Genomic DNA, 19,620 nt, shown 5'->3' on the forward strand with positions numbered 1-19,620 from the left:
TAACAGCCACTCTTCCATCCAAAATCTTCCCTAGGTCAAACCAGCAGTCAGCTGCTCCCTAAAGTTCATCCTGTTCCATCCTTACCCAGGAGCTAGGCTCACTATGCTGCCTCTCAATTGAAATTGGCATTGCTTCACTTTCTGAAGGTGTTAACATCCCTGACATTTGCATTCAGGAGATGATAGCAGTTCTACCAGATGTCAGAATATTTTGTCCCAAGAGGAAATTGGTTTATCTCCCAAATTTACTGATTCATTGGTGTATTTCATTGAGATTATCTTCTATTGGAGTTTTATTCCATGCCAATCTGAATCAAAACCAACCTTGATAAATGAGATTGATATGGAACTTCTCACCACCTCTTGCCTGAGATCAGGCATCAACAGTCAATAACTACTACAGCTGAGAAGAGTTACGGAGTGCTATATATGTGTACTAGCATTCAACTAGTCAGTAGCATTTGGTACAAAAGAGGGTCAAGAACAGCATACATCATCCGATGTTTTTATTGGTCACAGGCAAAGTTACAAAGCAGTTACACTGAATAATGCTGTCACAGTCATGTCGTCATGTGAGGTTGCTACAACACATTTAAATTTCACACAGTGAAACTACTTTAGGAAAAAAAACAAACAAACATGCTTGTAACAGGTCAAGAAAATACACTTGGTTAAAGGAAAAAAACGGTCCCAGGACATCAGCCCACTCAAACTGAAGTTAATGGGAAAGCTTCTATTGACTTCAGCAGGCTTTGAATCCAGCCTCCACCATGCCCTGACCAAACTGTAAGGTCAAATGCCTCTCTCTGCTCAGTTGCAGACCCTTCAGACTTCTAAAATACTTGTGCGTGATGTATTTTCTTTCTTTTAAAATGAGAAGAACATAACTGTGTAATTGACTACGCCAAACTTTATACATAACAGAGGCAATTTTGGCTCGTCAGTTTTAGAGAGAGTGGAAGAATTACAAAGACAAGAGCATGTGTACTAGAAAAGGAGGGAGTTTCTACACTCCTGAGTACCTGTAGCAGCTGTGTGTGACCTGAGAGCTTCCAAGAAAGCTCATGACATGCTTCTTCAGGATTTGCATCTAGCAGTGTCTGCATTCAAGACAGATAATTTATGTGAGCTGGAATGTGGATGATGTAGCACTAAAGAGACAGCTAAAAATGTAGCTAGGATCTGGCTGTTTGCTGCTAATGGACAATGGAACTGCCTGTGGGCATTTACTGTAGTGATGAGAAGTAAAACCTGTGCCATTAAAGAAGATCATATTACCATTTTAAGGCAACAATCTTAGTGCAAAAACACCTTTTCTTGGAGAAAAAAAAAAAAAAAAAAGAATTTCAAAACCACAACTGACATAATCATGCACCAAATCTAAAAAGGCATCTTTGCTTTAAGAAAAAAAACTATTTTACTTCAAATTAAACTTATGTTTGATGAAAAATTATTTATGAGAGGTCAGTCATCTTTCTGATTTTTTTTTTTCTAATTTTTAGGTGACTTGATGCATCATATTTAAAATAATTCTGAGGACGCGTATACAACATGCAAAATATGCACCGAACTCTCCTTCAATGTTGGAGACACTAGAGGGCAGCAACACACCAACACATCACTGCTATCAAAACTTTACCTAGGAGCCTATTCCTTGCTGGGGGTCTCAAACATCAGTCTTCCTGCTAACCTCAGTATAGGTTCTTGCTCCATAATGCTGCATTATTTTATGAGACCCAAGCAACACTCAGAATGTAATTCATGCTTCAAGGAAAACAGGAGTAGAAAGGTGCTGCTGTTTGTATTTCAATGGTCAAGAACATAGTTATTTCCCCCAAAGTGTAAGATATTTGCTAATTATCTGTTTTTAAAGTAGGGTATTAATCATAACCAATACCTCATAAATTTCTCCTTCTCCAGTGCATGTAAAAATATTTTTTTTGTTTGTGTCTCAGACTATGATGATCAAACGCCAATAACACTTAATAATGGACATGGTTTACCACATTCAAGTGGGAATGACAGGAGCTGCCTTCCCGTGTTATATACATAGTCCATCAGGAGTCCCTGAGATACAAATATGGCACCCACTCTCCTCCCTACTGGCATTTTGGTCAAGAGATCTCAGTAAATGTTCCAGCTTATTTAAAAAAAAAAAAAAAAAAAAAAAAAAAGTTTTCATTAATTAAAAACAGTCTATTTACAAATTGTGAAATGGACAACAATATTCCATAGGAAAAATCAGACCTTTTCAAAAGTTGGTAAATATGTTTTTAACTGTAAAATCTCAGATACTGGCTGTTTTCTGTCTTGATAGAAGCTGAGTCCTGTAAGTAATTCTATATCTCTGACCCGAGCTGTGTGAAACTTCATTCTCTCTTCAACCCACAAAGACTCAGACTTGCCATCCTATTGGGAAAGAAGAAGAAAAAAGTGTTTGTAAAATGTAATTTATTCATTGACTAAATGTATGTCAGGGAAATAAACAACATTTTAATGTTTTATAAAGGCAAAATGCAGTCACTGGTGGCAAAGTTTTAACATAGAAAGCACTGGCTTCTACAAATAGTTAGAATCTTGCCTGAACTTAGTACATGCAGTTAACATCCTTAAGTACACATAACTTGAACCTGCACCAGTTGAAAGCTGGTGATAGTAAGGAGTGCCATGTTAAGTCCAACATCTATCCACCATCTCTATCATAAAGCTGTTGCTGAGAACTGCATTTGACTTGGGGAGTGATTTGTGTAAATCTTCTCTGTAGGACAGGTCAGCACACTTCACGTGCTTTGTTCTGGTTTATATGGAGAACAGCTATGTTGATTTCCATCACAATGGAAAGTGATGGAACTAGAAGCAACCAATGCTGTTCAAGACTGTCTACATCTTCTCCATTTGGATATGTATTTGATCTACAACTGAATCTTCTTTGTGGATGAAACCTTCTCCTAGAAGCTCTTCAGCCTTCTCAGATGTTATGACTAGATACTACTGCTACAGAAAGTTATGTGTTCATCACACTGATTCTCTCAACACATTCTCACTACTCCACTAGCTATAAGTTTTGGTCTTCAAACAGAAAATGCCTATTTTCAGCATATATACACATTTTAATATAATTCTGCTTACAACATTGTCTTCCCTCTTGGGATGATCATGATAGACCGGAGGGTTTTTACCGTCTTTAATTAGCTAATCACTGATATTCAAGCAAAACAAGTTCAAGCCTGGCTTCTGATGTGTATGGGGACTAAACAGGCTACTTACTGCGCAGCTTTCACTGTTGTCTTCTCTGTGAGGCACAATGAAAGACAAGGCATCCAGAGACCCTTCACACTCCAGAGGAGTTTCAGAAGTATTTTTACAACTAGTCAGTACAATGAAGAAATGACTTGGAACAGGAACTTCTGAGTTACCACGGTGTCTGAAATGCATAAGATCTTTCAGTAACTCTACCAAATCATAGTTGTACAAAGAACAACTGGCAATAATCAGCTATATTCTGGCATATTGATTTTACCAATCCATGTATTTAATCAAAAGAATGCTTAGTCCTGGAAGGAAAATTCATCTGTAATCAAAATTGACAGCATATTCCAGATTAATATTCCAGATATCAAGTTTGACTTGTAGGCTGATCCAAATAATGAGTTTGATGAGGTATAACAACTAAGAACTGATTTATCATAAAAAGGTGCAGGAATTTACCATCTGTTTGCTATCTTAAACCAATTTTGCTAGCTGGGACTAACTACTACATTTGTGCTGACAACTTAATAGTGGAACACTGCTAGATACATAGACTCAGGAATATCAACCACAATACTAGGGATAAGACGCCACTCATTCACTCCTAGAGGCAATGTCATAACTTTTCAGGCTAACAGACATTATTCCACATGCAACAGCTTCTCTTACACCTCACTGTCAGGTTTTAGGATGACACATTTCTAGCATGCATTTTCTATGTGCTTGCTGTTTACTTCTAAGCTTTACACAGCTCTGTCTGTTTAGAGCCATTTTACTGCCTCTCTCTGAACTGTCACAACCTGACAAGGGTCCATCTCAGCAAGACACCTTCCTTGCTAACAAGGATCATAATTACTTTGTAACTTCTAATGGAGTAAAGAAGCAAAGGATTACAATGCAAAAGATTCTCACCTTTTCACCTTTTCTGGGGTATCATACAGTCCATCAAAGTCGTAATCAAACACAGGACCACTGACTACATTGACACCATTTCTGGCTGCAGCATATTCAGGCAGCAGGTATTGATGGAAGTAGTTCCATAACACTGAAACACAGCAATGGAAGTGGTAAGCATCATCTCCAAGGTAGGAGATGTTAATATAACTGTGAAGAATTTTCAGCAGAGCACAGACAGGCATGGTAAGCTAGGAAAATAGTAAATTATACAGGTGTTCACAGTTTTCAAAGGCTACATCTATCGTGCCTAGCATGTACGCCCACATCTCTATTTCATGTGCCATATTCTTTTCACCAGGAATGTGCTTAACCTCCCTTAGCTGACTGCCTCGTGTCCACTCTCACCTAGGAAAGCCCAGGTCTTCATATCTTTTCTGCTAGAGATTTGATTATTTTCCTGTTTCCTTAGTGTTTGAGACCCTAAATTTCTGCCTGGAAAGTCTGAGATTAGGAGATGTTCCTAAAATAGAAGTGAATTTAACTCACATAACTATAAAACTGACATCTAGGTTCTCTAGAAGACACTGTATAAAACTTGTTTAGATAGGTAAGGAAATGCAAGCAAAAATATCAGGCATTAAATGGAGACATCTATACTACATTCCTGTGCAACTAGCCAGTTGATTGGGAATCACAGGCTTACAATGGTAGGTCTTTGTCCCACAAGTGACAGGCCTACTTTAAGGATATTTTCACCAAGTCCACAGTCTGGGGAGCTCTTATTTCACAGAGACAGCTGTATCAGTGATCTTCTGCATGATTTGGAAGCAAGCAAGATATCAGTCTTGCATTCAAATGCACAAATATGTACCTTTAAATGCAGGATACATTGGCACAATGTTGCTGGTAAGCAAGGCATCATAGTGAGGTTTCTTTGCATCTGTCATCAAATCTGAAATCAAAAAGGAATTAATTACTTGGATTTGTTACTTTAAAAGCATTAAAACACAACTCTAAAGATTAATGTAATGATGTTAATGTGGAGCTGACCTAACTTCACTTCTCAAAGTTGATGTTGGTCTCAGTGGTAACTTCAGTATATGCTGAAGTTTCCAGTTCCAAAAATAAAATAATCTTAGCAGCAACACTAATTGCCCTTGTAACAGTGGACACATATTTTAATATTTTAAAATATCAGGACAGGTTTTTGAACTGAGGGGAAGGGTATAAAATTTACTCCATGAATGTCAGAACAAGTTGTTCTGCCTACAGAATTGTACTGGGTCTGGCTGGGATGTTAACTTTCCCTGCAGCAGCCCATACAGTGCTGTGCTCTGCACTTGTAGCTGCAACAGCAGTGTTATCACACCAGTGTTGTGTCTACTGCTGAGCAGTGCTGGAACAGCATCAGGACTCTCTCTAACCCTCCTAGGGGGTAAGCAAAAAAGTGAGAAAAGAAGCATCACCAGGGCAGCTGTCCTAACCCAACCAAAGGGATATTCCATACCATGTGATGTCACACTCAGCAATAAAAGGTGGAAACGGGAAGAAGAGGGGAGGGGTGGGCTCTCGTTGTGAAAACATCGGTCCTCCTCCCGAACACCGGCTACATGTGTTGAGGCCCTGCTTCAAGGACGTGGTCAAGCATCACTCATTTGTGGGAAGTAGAGAGTAATTTCTTTCCTCTGCGCTTCTACATAGCCTTGATTTGTTTTGTTTATTTGTTTGTTTTCCTTTTTCCCTTTCCCCCTCCCTTCTCCCCTTTCCTTTTTTTTTCCCCTTTAGTTAATTTGTTTAGTTAATAATAATCTTTCTTTAATAATAACTATTTTTTCCCTTTAATTAAATTATCCTTAGCTCAACCCATGAGTTGTTCTTTACTTTACTTTTTCCCCTCCTCATCTAAGGAGGGGGAGTGAGAGAGCACTTGTGGTATTTAGCTGCCTAGCAAGGTAAAACCACCACAAGAATTTGGGCACAAAAATAGGAGCTCTGCTTGACTTTGCAAGTTACACTTGATGTGGATGTTAAAATAACCCACTACTTAATACTTCATGCAGGATGTAGAATACTTCCAGATCACATCAACAACAGTTCACATACAACGTAACCATTTGTAAACAGCTGAATATTTTTGTAATATGCTTTGAGAACCAGAGTTGAACTTTTCAGACCAAATATTGAATCCCTTTACTAAAGACCATATAGGGCATGTATTTCAAATATAAAATAAACTTAGCATGGCAGTTTTTCACTTAAGGACAAATGCCTCAATTTTATGTTGGGTAGTTCTAACTAATTCCTGTCACACAAAGTGAATTTGCAGTTTTTTAGTTTGCCAGACTTGACTCATGCTTTACACATTCCTTCCAGTTTCTTCCATGAGATGCCATGTTAGAAACATGACAAGTTCAGAAGCTTTCAGGAATCAGTAAATGACCTTGGACAACCCACCAATGGCTGAAGCACCTGCAATGTTTTTCTTTCTCATATGCTAGAAAGAACTGCAATAATTCAGTAACCACTGCTTCAAACTCTGATTAATCAATCAGTAACATATATAAAAGAACATAGCTACTGCATTACAAATTATTTAAATAACATATACTGTAAACATTTAAAGCCATGTATTTACTTGAAGGAGAAAGGAATCCATAAGATAGCCGAGGATGATTGTTGTAAAACGAACATGTCTGGTTATGATTAAAAGGAATACGAACATCCTTGTGTAAACAGCTGGAGATATCTTCTGTAGCAGAAAGCCATTTGTCCTGTTGAACAAGAAGAAAGTATCACTGGTAAAATGGACTTGCAACAATCTCACAGGGTGGGGGATTGAAGAACTCTAAATACGTAGCAACAGCTGCCTTCAGCAGTAGTGAAGAGACTTCAGATTCAACTGGTGTCCCTGTTTCATCAGTGAAAAACAAGCCCCCCCCATCTGCTACATATATTTTGTAAATAGATTGAACAGAACTGCAGATTTCTAGTTGACAGTAACTTTTTCCAAATGAAAAGTCAGAGGGCCCCATTAAAGATAACTTGATCTGGTGTGAATGTATTTGCCCATTCAGGCTAAGAATCAGAGGCAACCAGATGTGCTATTAGTCATCTCTCCCCACATGGACACTTGCTACAGTAAATGGTTGCTTCAGGCCACCAAACTCTCAATAAATTGAAGACCAAGCCAACCTTGACAGAGCTTAGTTTGATTTACTTGTAGTAGACATTGGGCCTATGAGGCCCAGATAATTGAACCAAAAAGCATCTTCTACAGTCCTAAATCAAGAATGAATTGGCTTGTACATCTTTTCCAACTTGGAAAATCAACCTGAAAAACTTTCCTTCTTGAGATCTGCATGTATATGTATATTTTAGCATAGGGCCCAGGACACCAAAGGCCAGATTTATCTCCACCAACACTTTTTTTCCCCCCAATCAGGATGATCTTCTGACGGAAAGCTTGGATCAGGGCATGAATGGTTGTAGATAGTCCAAAGATTATCTTTTCAAAATGCTCCTACAACACTATTAGCACCACTTAAAGACTTAAAGGATAGCCCTGCTAAACTGCTATAGTGGACCTATGTTGCCAAGCCATAGACTCACAGGGCCTCAGGTCCAGTGGCAATGGTCTCCCCACTTCCTGGTGGATCTGCTCTCTCCACCAAGCAAAAACCACAGCTCATGCTAAGGAACAGGAAGGAATCAAAGCCAATCCTTACTAACATAGGAAAGTAAAGAGAAGATCATACAAAATGACTTTTTATATCTTATATGTATTAGGACTCAGTACTGAGGCCATTTCTCTTTGATATCTTTATCGATGATCTGGATGAGGGGATCGAGTGCACCCTCAGTAAGTTTGCAGATGACACCCTGTTAGGTGCGTGTGTTGATCTGCTCGAGGGTAGGAAGGCACTGCAGGAGCATCTGTATAGGCTGTACTGATGGGCTGAGGTCAGCTGTATGAAGTTCAACAAGGCCAAGTGCTGGGTCCTGGGCTTAGGGCACAACAACCCCATGTAACACAACAGACAGGCTGGGGGAAGAGTGGCTGGAAAGCTGCCCGGCAAAAAGGGACCTAAGGGTATTGGTTGATAGTCGGCTGAATATGAGCCAGCAGTGTGCTCAGGTGGCCAAGGCCAACAGCATCCTGACTTGTATCAGAAATAGTGTGGCCAGGACTAGGGAAGCAATTGTCCCTCTGTACTCGTCTCTGGTGAGGCTGCACCTCAAGTACTGTGATCAGTTTTGGGCCCCTCACTACGAGAAGGGCAAATGAGGTGCTGGAGCGTGTCTAAAGATGGACAAAAAAAGCTAGTGAAGGGTCTGGAGACCAAGTCTTATGAGGAGCAGGTGAGGGACCTGGGTTTGTTTAACCTACAGAAAAGGAGGCTCAGGGGAGACCTTATTGTACTTTTTACAATTACATTAGAAGAGGCAGTAGCAAAGTGGGGAATCAGTCTCTTCTTCCAAGCAAGTGATAAGACAAGAGGAAAGGGCCTTAAGTTGCACCAGAGGAGGTTTAGGTTGGATATCAGGAAAAATTTATTCACTGAAAGAGTTGTGAATTGTTGGAACAGGCTGCCTGGGTAGTTGAATCACCATCCCTAGAATTCTTTAAAAAATGTGTAGATGTCACGCTTCATGACATGGTTTAAGGGTAGACTTGGCAGTGCTAGGTTAACTGTTGGATAAGATGAACTTAAGAGTCTCTTCCAACCTAAATGAGAGGTGTTCAGTAATAACTTATATTCAAGCTTTTTACTTTTCAAAGTTGCTTCTAACCTTTATTCAGTTACTTACATCTTTGTTAATGGTATATGCATTCCACAAAGACATCCTGTAGTCCTTGCTGTATGCATTTACATAGCGGTAATGGTAAAGTAGGCAGTAATTATGTCTCTTCTGCAGAACTCTGGGCCGTCCATAGGGCAAAGTAAGTTTCTCTGTCTTCTTAACTAGAACAGAAGTAGTGCTTGTTATGTTTCAGTCAATACTGTTTTTTGAGAACCCTCCTCTCATACACCTACAGTTGCCCTAGTTTCTAACTACCAAACAGAGAAGTCACAGTAATGGAGTAAAAGAAATTAATTTATTTATCAAAGGTATAGTTTCTGTGATAACACAATAAGCAAACTGACAATGCCAGTATAAAGTAAAATACCAATATCCATAATTCAAACATACCAAAATCAGTTTTACAGTATAGTTAAAATATTTTGCCATTTAAAATAATAGATGAATCTAAGATGCAAATTTAAGTCTTAGTTGACTTCGTGTTTTGATATAAATATATAATGTGGGATCTGCTTTTAATTAACATTTATATAGGACACAAACCAACCATCATGATTTCAAAACTGCTAAAGGGACTATTTTAGCATAACCCACAAAGTCATATTAAAAGCGACACTTAAAGGGCTGTGAAATATAGAGATCTAATTGAAATACTGGTTAGATCTTCAGATGCATGTGGACTTGCTTTATAATGACAACGATAGCCATAAAAGCTTTCTACTCTCTCTCTCTCTCATGGGCCACACCTCTTTAGAAAGTTTGTATATCTTAGTGATATGGTTTAGTGGCTTAGTGATATGGTTTAGTGGAGGACTTGTTAGTGTTAGCTCAGAGTTTGGACTCGATGATCTTGAGGTCTCTTCCAACCTAGAAATTCTGTGATCCTGTGATATGGAAATAAATATCTCAAAGTGCTTTATGCAAGATATTGCACAAATCCTTGCCTAAGACACTGCCTCTTTATATTGATTGGCCAACCACCTCATCCAACAGACGAGTGAAGACTTTCCTTTACAACCATATCAGAAAGACGCTATGCGGGATCAGAAGAAGAAACATTATTAGACATAAGCTGAAGAGTAAAGCAGAGTTAGCAACAGAATTACTTAGTCAATATAATTTATCTTAAAAAGAAAAAAAAAAAAAGGTAAATAAAAGTCATAAGAAACATGCTCTTGCAATCATCTGCTGCCGTCAAAAGACAGCAAAAAACTTTCAGGTCCTTCCCCTCACTGCCTCCAAGATAGATCTAAATTTCATCAAAACATTGAAGACTATTTTGCTGACTGGAAATAAAGAAAAAATAAGTTTTTCAAGTTTCTAGTTCTCTGATGTAAAATAAAAAACTAAGCAAAGTTAGAATGTTATGAAATTATTTTAAATAATAAAAATATTTCTTTGCTGCTGAAAATTGAAGTATTTTCAATTGTTACAGGTCTGGGATTATAAGGAAGGGTATCAAGGCTTCAAAGGATATTTTCCGTTAAGTAGTTCACTGCCATCCACAAATCTACAGCTTCAAGGCAATTGTTTTAAATGAGGAAAAAAAGTGTTCAATTAATGCCGCAGTTTCCTTTCTCACTGTAATTCCACATGACAAAGAATGTCAAGATTATGACATTTACTTCTCTGTCCAAGAAGAAAAAGGCAAACATTTTAAATTTTTTTTCATAAAACTAAATATGCAATTAATACCTCATTGTTCTCACAAGCTGTCAAGTTACAGCGATCAAAGCCAGAATATGTAAAGTAATTAATAAACTCTAAATAATCTTGAGGAGCACCTAGCTTGGCTACTAAATTTTCATTATCAGTGATAATGCCTTTTATAACTACTAAGTGCACAATTCTTAGAAGCAGATTACTGCTGTTAAAATGAGTGCTAACATAGGTCTCACTCATAATCCAAACCCAGATCCCACTGTTTCAGAAATGTAGATTGAGCACCTTAGGTTCATATCTTAACAAAATGGGACTAAAATGGATTATGTGCCTGGCATATTTCTTCAAAGCCAGATTCAGCAGGGCACTCAGGCTTCTACCTACACATTAACAGCTTGTTTTAGTGAAACTGCTTACCTGCTATGGGAAAAGCACATACTTCTGTATCTTACTAACTGAATGTCACTGTGTGCTCTCATGGGTCTTAAAATACTGAATGATTTTTAAAGGAGACTCTGGGACACATTTTAAAAAGATGCCCTGTTTTTGGTGGAAAAGACTCAAGAAAACTCTGCCCACTTTTTGTCAGGGCTAGCTACACGAGTCAACAGAAGGCTTAAATTAGTCCTGAATAAGCAGCAACTATTGCTGTATGCCTGCCTGTAGCTGGCATACAAATCCAGTAGTTAATAGTGAAGTACAGTGAGGTGTCACTAAATACAGAGCTTATTTGCTTAAGAAACAGGGTTTAGTGAGCAAACACATGGCAAAGGTCTCTATCAGTTTATTTCCCATTCTGACAACCTAGTATCTTGATGTCACTTTTTAATGTATTAGTATCAAGGTATTAGTATATTCCATTTCAACTTGATTTTCATTATTCACATATTGTCTTACTTGCTTCATGCTCAAACTAGTCTATTTTGGTTTATGAGTCATGAGCACATTTACCGCCTTGCAAACTGCAGCTCAAAAATGGCATGTGTGTGTCCATAGTTTTGAAACACAGCAGAATTACAACAAACAATGACTTAACCCTGTGTAACAACCAGATCACATGAACACTCCATGCTTCATTATGAGCGTACTGGCATCATATTCTTGTTGGATACTTCCCTATACAACAGTTTTGCTTTACCTTCTGGAGTAATCATTACTTCAGTGCTGGAAAATTCAGATAATAATACATGTGCCATAGAGACACGTACAAGAATAAGCATTTATTTGAGAACAAATGGCTCAGCAGGACTTCATCTGAATCCCAAGTATATACACAACATAACTGTAACCCCAGAGTAGTTCAAAGAATTATTATCCCACATATTTAAGATTTGCTCAGAAGTTTAGACATTAAACATTTCATGTTGTTAATCATTCTTACATTTTTGTTATCATTCTATTCTACTAGCTAAAGTTCTTACCTTCTGTTTCAGTGAGATTTAAACGCTGTTGAAAATCCCTTACTGGTAAACCCTGTAAGTATAAAGCAAAAACACTGAGATTCTCCTATGTGTTCCACAAAGCAAATTATGAGCTACTACTACACTTAAAATAACAAACGTTAACACTTCTGTCTTGCAAGTTATCCCTGTAGAGAACTCACTGACATCTACAGGAAAGGAGCTATGGAGAATATTCAGAAATATGCTTTTGCCACAGGCAAATCAACAGCCCTGAAATACACAGCCCAAGGACACAACATAGTCACAGAAAAAAAGTTTCAACACAATTTAGTGAAGCAAGAACTGAATGTTTTCCCCATCAAAGCTTGCTTCTGCAGTGTTTTCCAGGCTCTTCATAGCAGAATGTGTCTTCACATAAGAAAACTGCAAAAATGAACGTGCAAATACAGGCTAGTGCCCACTAGCCCCAGGCAAGATTTCATTTTGATCTGAGACTAGATCAAAAAACAGATATAAAACGCAAGCTGAAAAACTACAGGGTAAATAGATAATCCAGAGTCTCACTCTGAATACGACACAGACATCTGCCTTACCCAACTTCAACCATTTCAGCACATACCACTGTCCTGCAGGAACAGCCAAGGCTCACTGGAAAGTTTCTTTGTCCCACAACAGAGCATTCAGAAGGATGGATTGTTTCTTTGGGATGCTGAGGGATATAAACGGGATTCCTTAAAAGATGATTTAGCTGTCCATGGGTTCCATTGTTTGGGGCTGGTTTCAAATCAAGCAAGTCTACAAAATAATTCAAATAACAGGATGAAAAAAAAAAAAAAAAAAAAAAAAAAAGACTGTAACACACTGCTGCTTGTATTGTAATCACAGTTATGGGTGATTAAATGCATGGGGGAGTCAATTATCCTGCACTGCTTGCTATTCAGAACAACTGAAAGGGAAAGCAATGACCCCTTTAAAAGGAAGCACATATATTTTCATCTAGGGCTCAGGATATTATTAGTCTGCTTGCAAGGAGGGACAGAACAAGCACAAAAAATGACAGAGAGTTTACTTCTGAAAGAAAGTGAACTTGCAGCATCCAAACATGCAGTAGAAGACAGAATGGGAATCTCAAGCACTTGAAGCCTGTGGCTACACATTTAAGTTTTGGGGCATAAGTCTGGGGGCTTTTTTTGTTGGTGGTGTTCTTCTGTTTGTTTTTTTTATAATCTGGAAATTAAGTACATACACTTCAGTTAAATATCACTAAAGTGTAAAACTGCAAAAGAACCAGCATAGAACACGGGTTCTGCTTAGCACTGAACTCTAAAATGTTAAGCTTCAAAATTCCAACCAAAGTAGACTCTAACCATAAAAATAATCTGCATTCCAAAACCACCTGTGCAGTTAAAGAAACTTAAGCAACTAAAAGCTGCCTAACACCAATGCTCAGAGATGCATCGGGCAATTCTGTAAAGCTGAAAAGACCAAGCCCTATTTCATGTTTAATCCTCACTAGGATTTGTAGATTTGTTGTTTCTCCATCTACTTCATACTAAATCTATGAAATAATATGTTTCCAAAGTACAGCAGGTGATGAGACAGCCTTGCATCCAAAAGCTCGGTGGTTAGGTCACTCACCTAGAGTACAGGAGTTCAGAGTTCAACTTTCTTTCCTACATGTGGCAATTGAACACATTTCTCCCTGCAATGTGCCATTCATATTATGACCTCATTCCCTCCAGAATAAGCTGCTTCACTTTGGGAAGAATAAATCAAGCTTTCTATAGCAGTCCCTGCTCCAATTAACATCTCAAACAAAACAGTATATATAAATAAATAAATAAATAAATAAGCCACACCACAGAATCAATCCTGGAACTCACATCCCCAGTTCAACAGCTAAATTACACTCTTATCTTCTTACCATTTTAACTGGAACATCCAGGAAATCACAATATCTGAGAAACCCCCAAGTCTAGCAGTTCGAACGCTTTGGAAAACATGAGATCCTCATTCAGACAAGAGGATCAGTTGTACATATCTGGTGTTCATGATTTAAGCGCTGATGTGCTGCATAAATTGGAACCGTTTTCGCTTTCTCTAGCTGCCCTTTGAAGAAGGTGCACCTTAGAAACCCAAATGACAAGGGAAAGATGCCTTTCTGCCATCCAGAACCACACCTAAAGCCCATAGCAAGGAGAAGGCTTAGGAAGTTGTCTCATTTCACAATTTTTCTACCTAAAAGTTAAGTTGCTGGCTTCTAACCCTTTCTGTACCGGACGGAAGAAATCTGTATCTCAGTGAATACACATTAGATGTCTCATCTGTCACTGAACTTGCTTCCATGAGATGCCAGTAAGGACCTTACCCCTCCCCTGAGGCATATACAGAAAGGAATGGGGGAGTATAAGAAGGTTCAAGGAAATCAACCACTACATAACAAGACATCAAAACATACAAGGGTATGTAATACACACTTCCTAATGGCCTCTGTTTCCTATTCCAGCAGAGAATTTAAACACGTGGTTTAAATATGGTATACCTGAATATTGCCACTGATCTCAAGCATGTGCAGTGTTCCCGTTAAGTGCTTTCTGGATCAAACCCTTTGGCAACATATTGTCTTTCACAGAAGCAGGTGTTAGAGCAAGCATGGATCCTGGCAAGAAAGAGAAGGAGGCAGGAGATAATGGAAAACAGGTGAAGACCTCAAGGGGAATAAATGAACTTTGAAAGCAGAAAAACTAGTGGTTGGCTTTGGGAGAAACCATGAAACACAGAATGAAGGACAACAGACACAAGAGAAGGCAATAACAGTCACATTGTATTTGAAAGGGGAAAAACAGGAGGGCAGCCAGGTCTGATTTTCTAGAATAAAACCCACTTCTCTGGTGCACTGAAGACCACAGAGGTGTAAGAAATGGGGAACCTGAGTACTGCAGCTATGCAAATGAAGAGACAGTGAGCTTTAGAGCAAGACTCTCAAGCCATGGAACTGCAAGCTAACAAGATAGTTGCAGACCATTAAAAGACAAAAAAAAAAAAAAAAAAAAAAAAAAAAAAAAGTGCATTTGAAACAGCTGTGATATTAGACAATGAGAATGAACAGGGAAACATCCAAATTGAAGTATTAAAAGATACAATACATCAATTGAACAAGTGACACAGACATGGGTGAATCAGGGAGACAGTTTGTTACATGACTTAAGAAAGTATGTCAATTTCAAAAAGAAAATCTCAAATTCAGTTAACTGAACTAAAAACATCTACAATAATTAAAATTGAAAACATAGAAAAGAAAAACAACAAATAAGAACACACATGACAGAACTCACAAGAAATTGCTCAAGTGCATGAAAAATTGGATGGGGCAAGGGGGACATGACTCAGACTTCCTGGAAATGAGCTGCCTGGCAGCTGAATCCATATCATCATAACCATTACTGTGATTGCTATTACTACACTGCCTGAATAAAGTCACCTGAGGGATTAATACTGAATTAAGCTTCTAATTAAATAGGAGAGAGAAAGGGAGGATGCCTTCTTGACAAGAGGGAGATTGTAAAGTAGGCAGTTTTAGTATTGGTGAGCCAGTGGCATGCACAGGGACTGGTGGAAAATAGAGATATAAGCAGCCTAACTTGCACAGCCTGAATAGTTCTCAGTCATTTAGAAGCTGAATCTTTCTCAGAAAAACAAACAGCTTTTAATTAATGAAAATCAGCACGAAATCTTAAGGACAGTTTTCTAATGACGTTTAAAAGTTCCTTATTAAAAGAAGATTTCTAACATCCAAAAGATACTATGTTTTTAATGAACAGAGGAGACCCCAATCAATTGTACTTACCACACATTAAATTATATACTTCAATGTTTTCAAATGGATCAACCTGAGTTCGAAACTTGAATCCTGGTCCAAAACCAATGAAGATAGCCTAAGGTTCACAGAGAAAAGTGGAATTCTCTCTCAGACAGGTTGAAACTGAATATATCTTCACACTCAGCATTTTCTTCCAAAACCTTATCTTTACTTTAGCAACATTGTATGGATCAAGTTAAAACATCCTTTTATTTAAAAAGTTTATTTTTCCTGTAAAATGCACATAATCAGATATTTGAAAAGATATGGGAATAATTTTTAAAAATAGTAAAGGAATAGTAGGAAAACCAAATCTGTCTCATTGCCTTTAAAAAGATGCCTCCATCCATTTATGAAGTTCTTTGCTCTCCTCTGCTTTTGAAGAAGTTAAGCTCATTCTCCTAAATGATTTAAGTGATTTAATGGAAATGTTGAGCCAAAATAAACATTGCTATTCATGCCCTGTTGTGGTTTAAGCCAGCAGGCAGCTAAACACCATTAACTCTACTCTAGCCGAAACCAGGACATCTGTAGACAATTTGGAAACTTTTAATTTAAATCTGCAAAAACATCTGTTGGTATCATTGTTTTAAATAGATAAAGGAATGGTGATATCCTAGACTTCTATTTCTCATTTGCAGCTGTTTATTCTTTTTCTTGCACCACTTCCTGAGCTGTGCTGGCACAAGCAACTGTATAGCCATATGGTAAACCTGATCCAGAAACTCGGTCAGTTCAAAACATTTTTTTTTTTTCTGCTGGCTCTTTTTCATCTGGTTCAGTTCCCGGACCTACTTAGCTCTGCAGCCACGCAAAGCTTACGCTAGCATAGAGCAGGATTCACTGCAGGACTAAGAGCAAGGTAGCATAGGCAGCAAATGCTTAAATTCAACTGTTGTCAAGACAATTGTTTTTAAACTTACCCTGAGACATTCAGGTAGGGTTGTTTGTTTGTTTGTTTTTAAGTAAAGCAGCTTGTGCACATCTGCCATGTAAATACTGAATGAGCAATAGATGCTTTGCATACTGTAGATCTCAAAGCTCTTTGCAAACCATGCAATTGTCTCATTTCATAGCTGTGTGGCAAAAATAGAGGCTAAAAATTCTAACTTCTTTTTTAAGATGTTAGCATAATGCAAGCTGTTATTCTGCAATTGTTGCTACCAAAATCTGTGGCCTAACAATGTACTCAAGAGGCCTAATCACAACTAGATGAGGCAGGAATATGCTACCTCCTTTCCATTGACCTGGGCAATTACACAGTATGAAATCTATGCTGGTGTGATGTAAGCTACAACAGGATGAAAAAGCCCAATTAGGGATGCTATAAACTGACAATCCCAAGTCTGGCAAGAAGTTTGACTTTATTGTCAAACCACTGAAGAAAATTTATGCAGTCAAACTGTAGCAGAGAGACTGCAGTAAGCAGTCATTTGGCATCACGTGGCCCTGTTGGTTTAACCCAGGGTTAGGTATAGAAAAATCAACTTATTTTCTATTGTCAAATCAGGGAAGAAGAGTAAACCTGGAAGGATAAACTGATACACAATTAATACAGGTTTGATTAACAGTTAACAAAATAAGTTGATGTCAACACTAAATATTTATATTTATCATAATGTAAAATAAGTCTTTTAAGAGTAAAATCTATGCTTTACAGGGACTAAATAAGTCTTTTTACAACACTGTTTAACTCACAACTGTTAGTAGATTTTATCCTGAAGATAACTTTTTTGAAATAGAGTATTGCCTTTCATTTTGTTGATAGCGAGCTGAGCTGAGAATAGGTTAAGTGACCTGCCCAAATCAGTTTGAGGCTGAGAATATGATTTCATGTTTCTCAAGTTTAATACCGTATACTTCCCTTACATTCCTTATTAAAGAGATGTTAGAGACTCTGTCCTCAATTTAAACATGACTGACAAGCTAAACATCAGGGCTACCTCAGAACAGTGTTACCTAGGCTATCATGAAACAATAGAATTATAGAGTTGGGAGACCACTTGGTCAACTTATGCAATAAACAGAATCAAAGAAATATATAATCATTTCTGCAAGATGTGTGTCTGAACAGTTCTTAGAGTATTCCTGTGGTGGGATCTCCATAGACTTACAGGTCAAACTATCCAACTCTATAATGATTTAAAAGGAGTTTTCTAATAATCAAATCCATTCTTCTTTACTGTCGTTTAAGACTGTTACTTCTGGTGGTAGTTACTGTGGAGAGTGGACTAGCCTCAGAGACCAGAAGAACTGACTGGCTAAGGGATGCTGGCAGCACCATGCTCTCCAGTGGTACGTGGTAGGAGGGAGGGAGACAATGGTAACCCCCCACCCTCTTCCTTTTATTATTTTTTTTAAACCATGAGGCCAATGAGACAATGCAAGGAGCTGCCCAGAGAGGTTGTGCATTCCCTATCCTTGGTAGTTTTCAGATGCAATTACATGAAGTCCTGAGTAAGCTGACTCTGCTTTGAGTTGGAGATAGGACTAGAGACCTCATGAGGTCCCATCCAATCTGAAATCTCATGCTCTATGATTCCTATATTTAAGGATTTGGAAAGATAAGATTTCTCTTTTCCTGCATTTAATGTTAAAACAATAAAACTTGGAACATCTTTATATTCTCACCAGCACAGTCAAATCTCCGAGGCAAGTCCTGTATTTTTGCCTGACACTTATACCAATAGAATCCCACCTTGTGTGGGTTACCCAGCACATCACAATAGTAATCAAAGAAATGTTTGATTTCTTTAATTGCAGATGGAATAGCACCATAGATCGTAAAATAATGATAATAATAATAATCCCAACACCTAGCAACCACAACATTCATAAACTGAAATGCTAAAAATAAGAGTTAACATAAGTTTTCAAGTCTCACCTGCATACTGGGGAAACGATTATCAGAGCCATGGAAACCACCCATGCAACTTTTAATCTCAAACGGTTTCCTATTAAAAAAAAAAATAATCACAATTTATATAACTCAGACTTTACAAACCCTATCAGCTTAGAATACATTCCATGGTGTGTTGTTTACTTGTCTATTTAAAGATTTCAGAGGCTTATCCATAGGGAATAGAAAGTCTTCCAGCTCTGGAGAAGAATGCCTTTAAAATTAGAATGATAGTTTTCTCCATAAATCTTATTCCTCTGGAATTCTCAAGTGTCTATTTAAAGTCAACTATTAGAAGACTCATGAACAAAATATTTGTTTTCAGGGTAAGAGATTATCACTTCACTGGCATTTAAGAAGCAGAACTTTACAGTATACTATATAAGTAATTTCATTTTATTTTTTTAATAAACATAGTAATGTAATTCAGAGCATTCAGCTGGGCATCTTATAGTCTAGTAAAAACAAATCTCCAACATATGTCAGATCCACATACATCACTTAAATGCATTCATTTTTAGTAACCCAAATCTGACTTGCAGGACTTGCATGTTTTCAGTTTTACAGAACAGGACTTACTGAATACATGGGCTGAAAAACACTTTGATGATGAAAGCCCTGGAGTATCACAGAGGTGTTCAAAATTACATTATTACAGCAGGTGCCCTTATTCTGGGGATTGTAATTTCATTGGTCAGAACATGTAAGCTAATTTCTAACAACAGCATGTTCTGTAAATTCAATGTGGATCACTCACAAGATTGATTCAACAACAGTTATACACATGCTTACTATGTATGACTCACTTCAGAAATTCCTAAAGTATGGCAAGATGTGCTTGAGAAAAA

At 37.8% G+C, this 19,620-nt stretch overlaps 1 protein-coding gene across 2 annotated transcripts in view; it reads right to left on the bottom strand.

Annotated features, from left to right (window-relative positions):
- Positions 1 to 485: 485 nt before the first annotated feature.
- ENPP1 (ectonucleotide pyrophosphatase/phosphodiesterase 1) overlaps positions 486 to 19,620 on the bottom strand; it is a 56,050-nt gene continuing 36,915 nt past the window's right edge. For both annotated transcript variants that reach the window (XM_068677417.1, XM_068677418.1), the window contains 10 exons: positions 18,758 to 18,827; positions 15,862 to 15,949; positions 12,634 to 12,809; positions 12,033 to 12,084; positions 8,956 to 9,110; positions 6,782 to 6,917; positions 5,018 to 5,098; positions 4,162 to 4,294; positions 3,268 to 3,424; positions 486 to 2,409 (listed from right to left, as the gene is read on the bottom strand). In XM_068677417.1, the coding sequence (XP_068533518.1) occupies positions 2,242 to 2,409; positions 3,268 to 3,424; positions 4,162 to 4,294; positions 5,018 to 5,098; positions 6,782 to 6,917; positions 8,956 to 9,110; positions 12,033 to 12,084; positions 12,634 to 12,809; positions 15,862 to 15,949; positions 18,758 to 18,827 (1,216 nt within the window). In that variant the 3' untranslated portion in view covers positions 486 to 2,241. The remainder of the gene's footprint in view (positions 2,410 to 3,267; positions 3,425 to 4,161; positions 4,295 to 5,017; positions 5,099 to 6,781; positions 6,918 to 8,955; positions 9,111 to 12,032; positions 12,085 to 12,633; positions 12,810 to 15,861; positions 15,950 to 18,757; positions 18,828 to 19,620) is intronic.

Source organism: Anas acuta, chromosome 3, assembly GCF_963932015.1.
Source record: "Anas acuta chromosome 3, bAnaAcu1.1, whole genome shotgun sequence".
Classification (NCBI taxonomy): domain Eukaryota; kingdom Metazoa; phylum Chordata; class Aves; order Anseriformes; family Anatidae; genus Anas; species Anas acuta.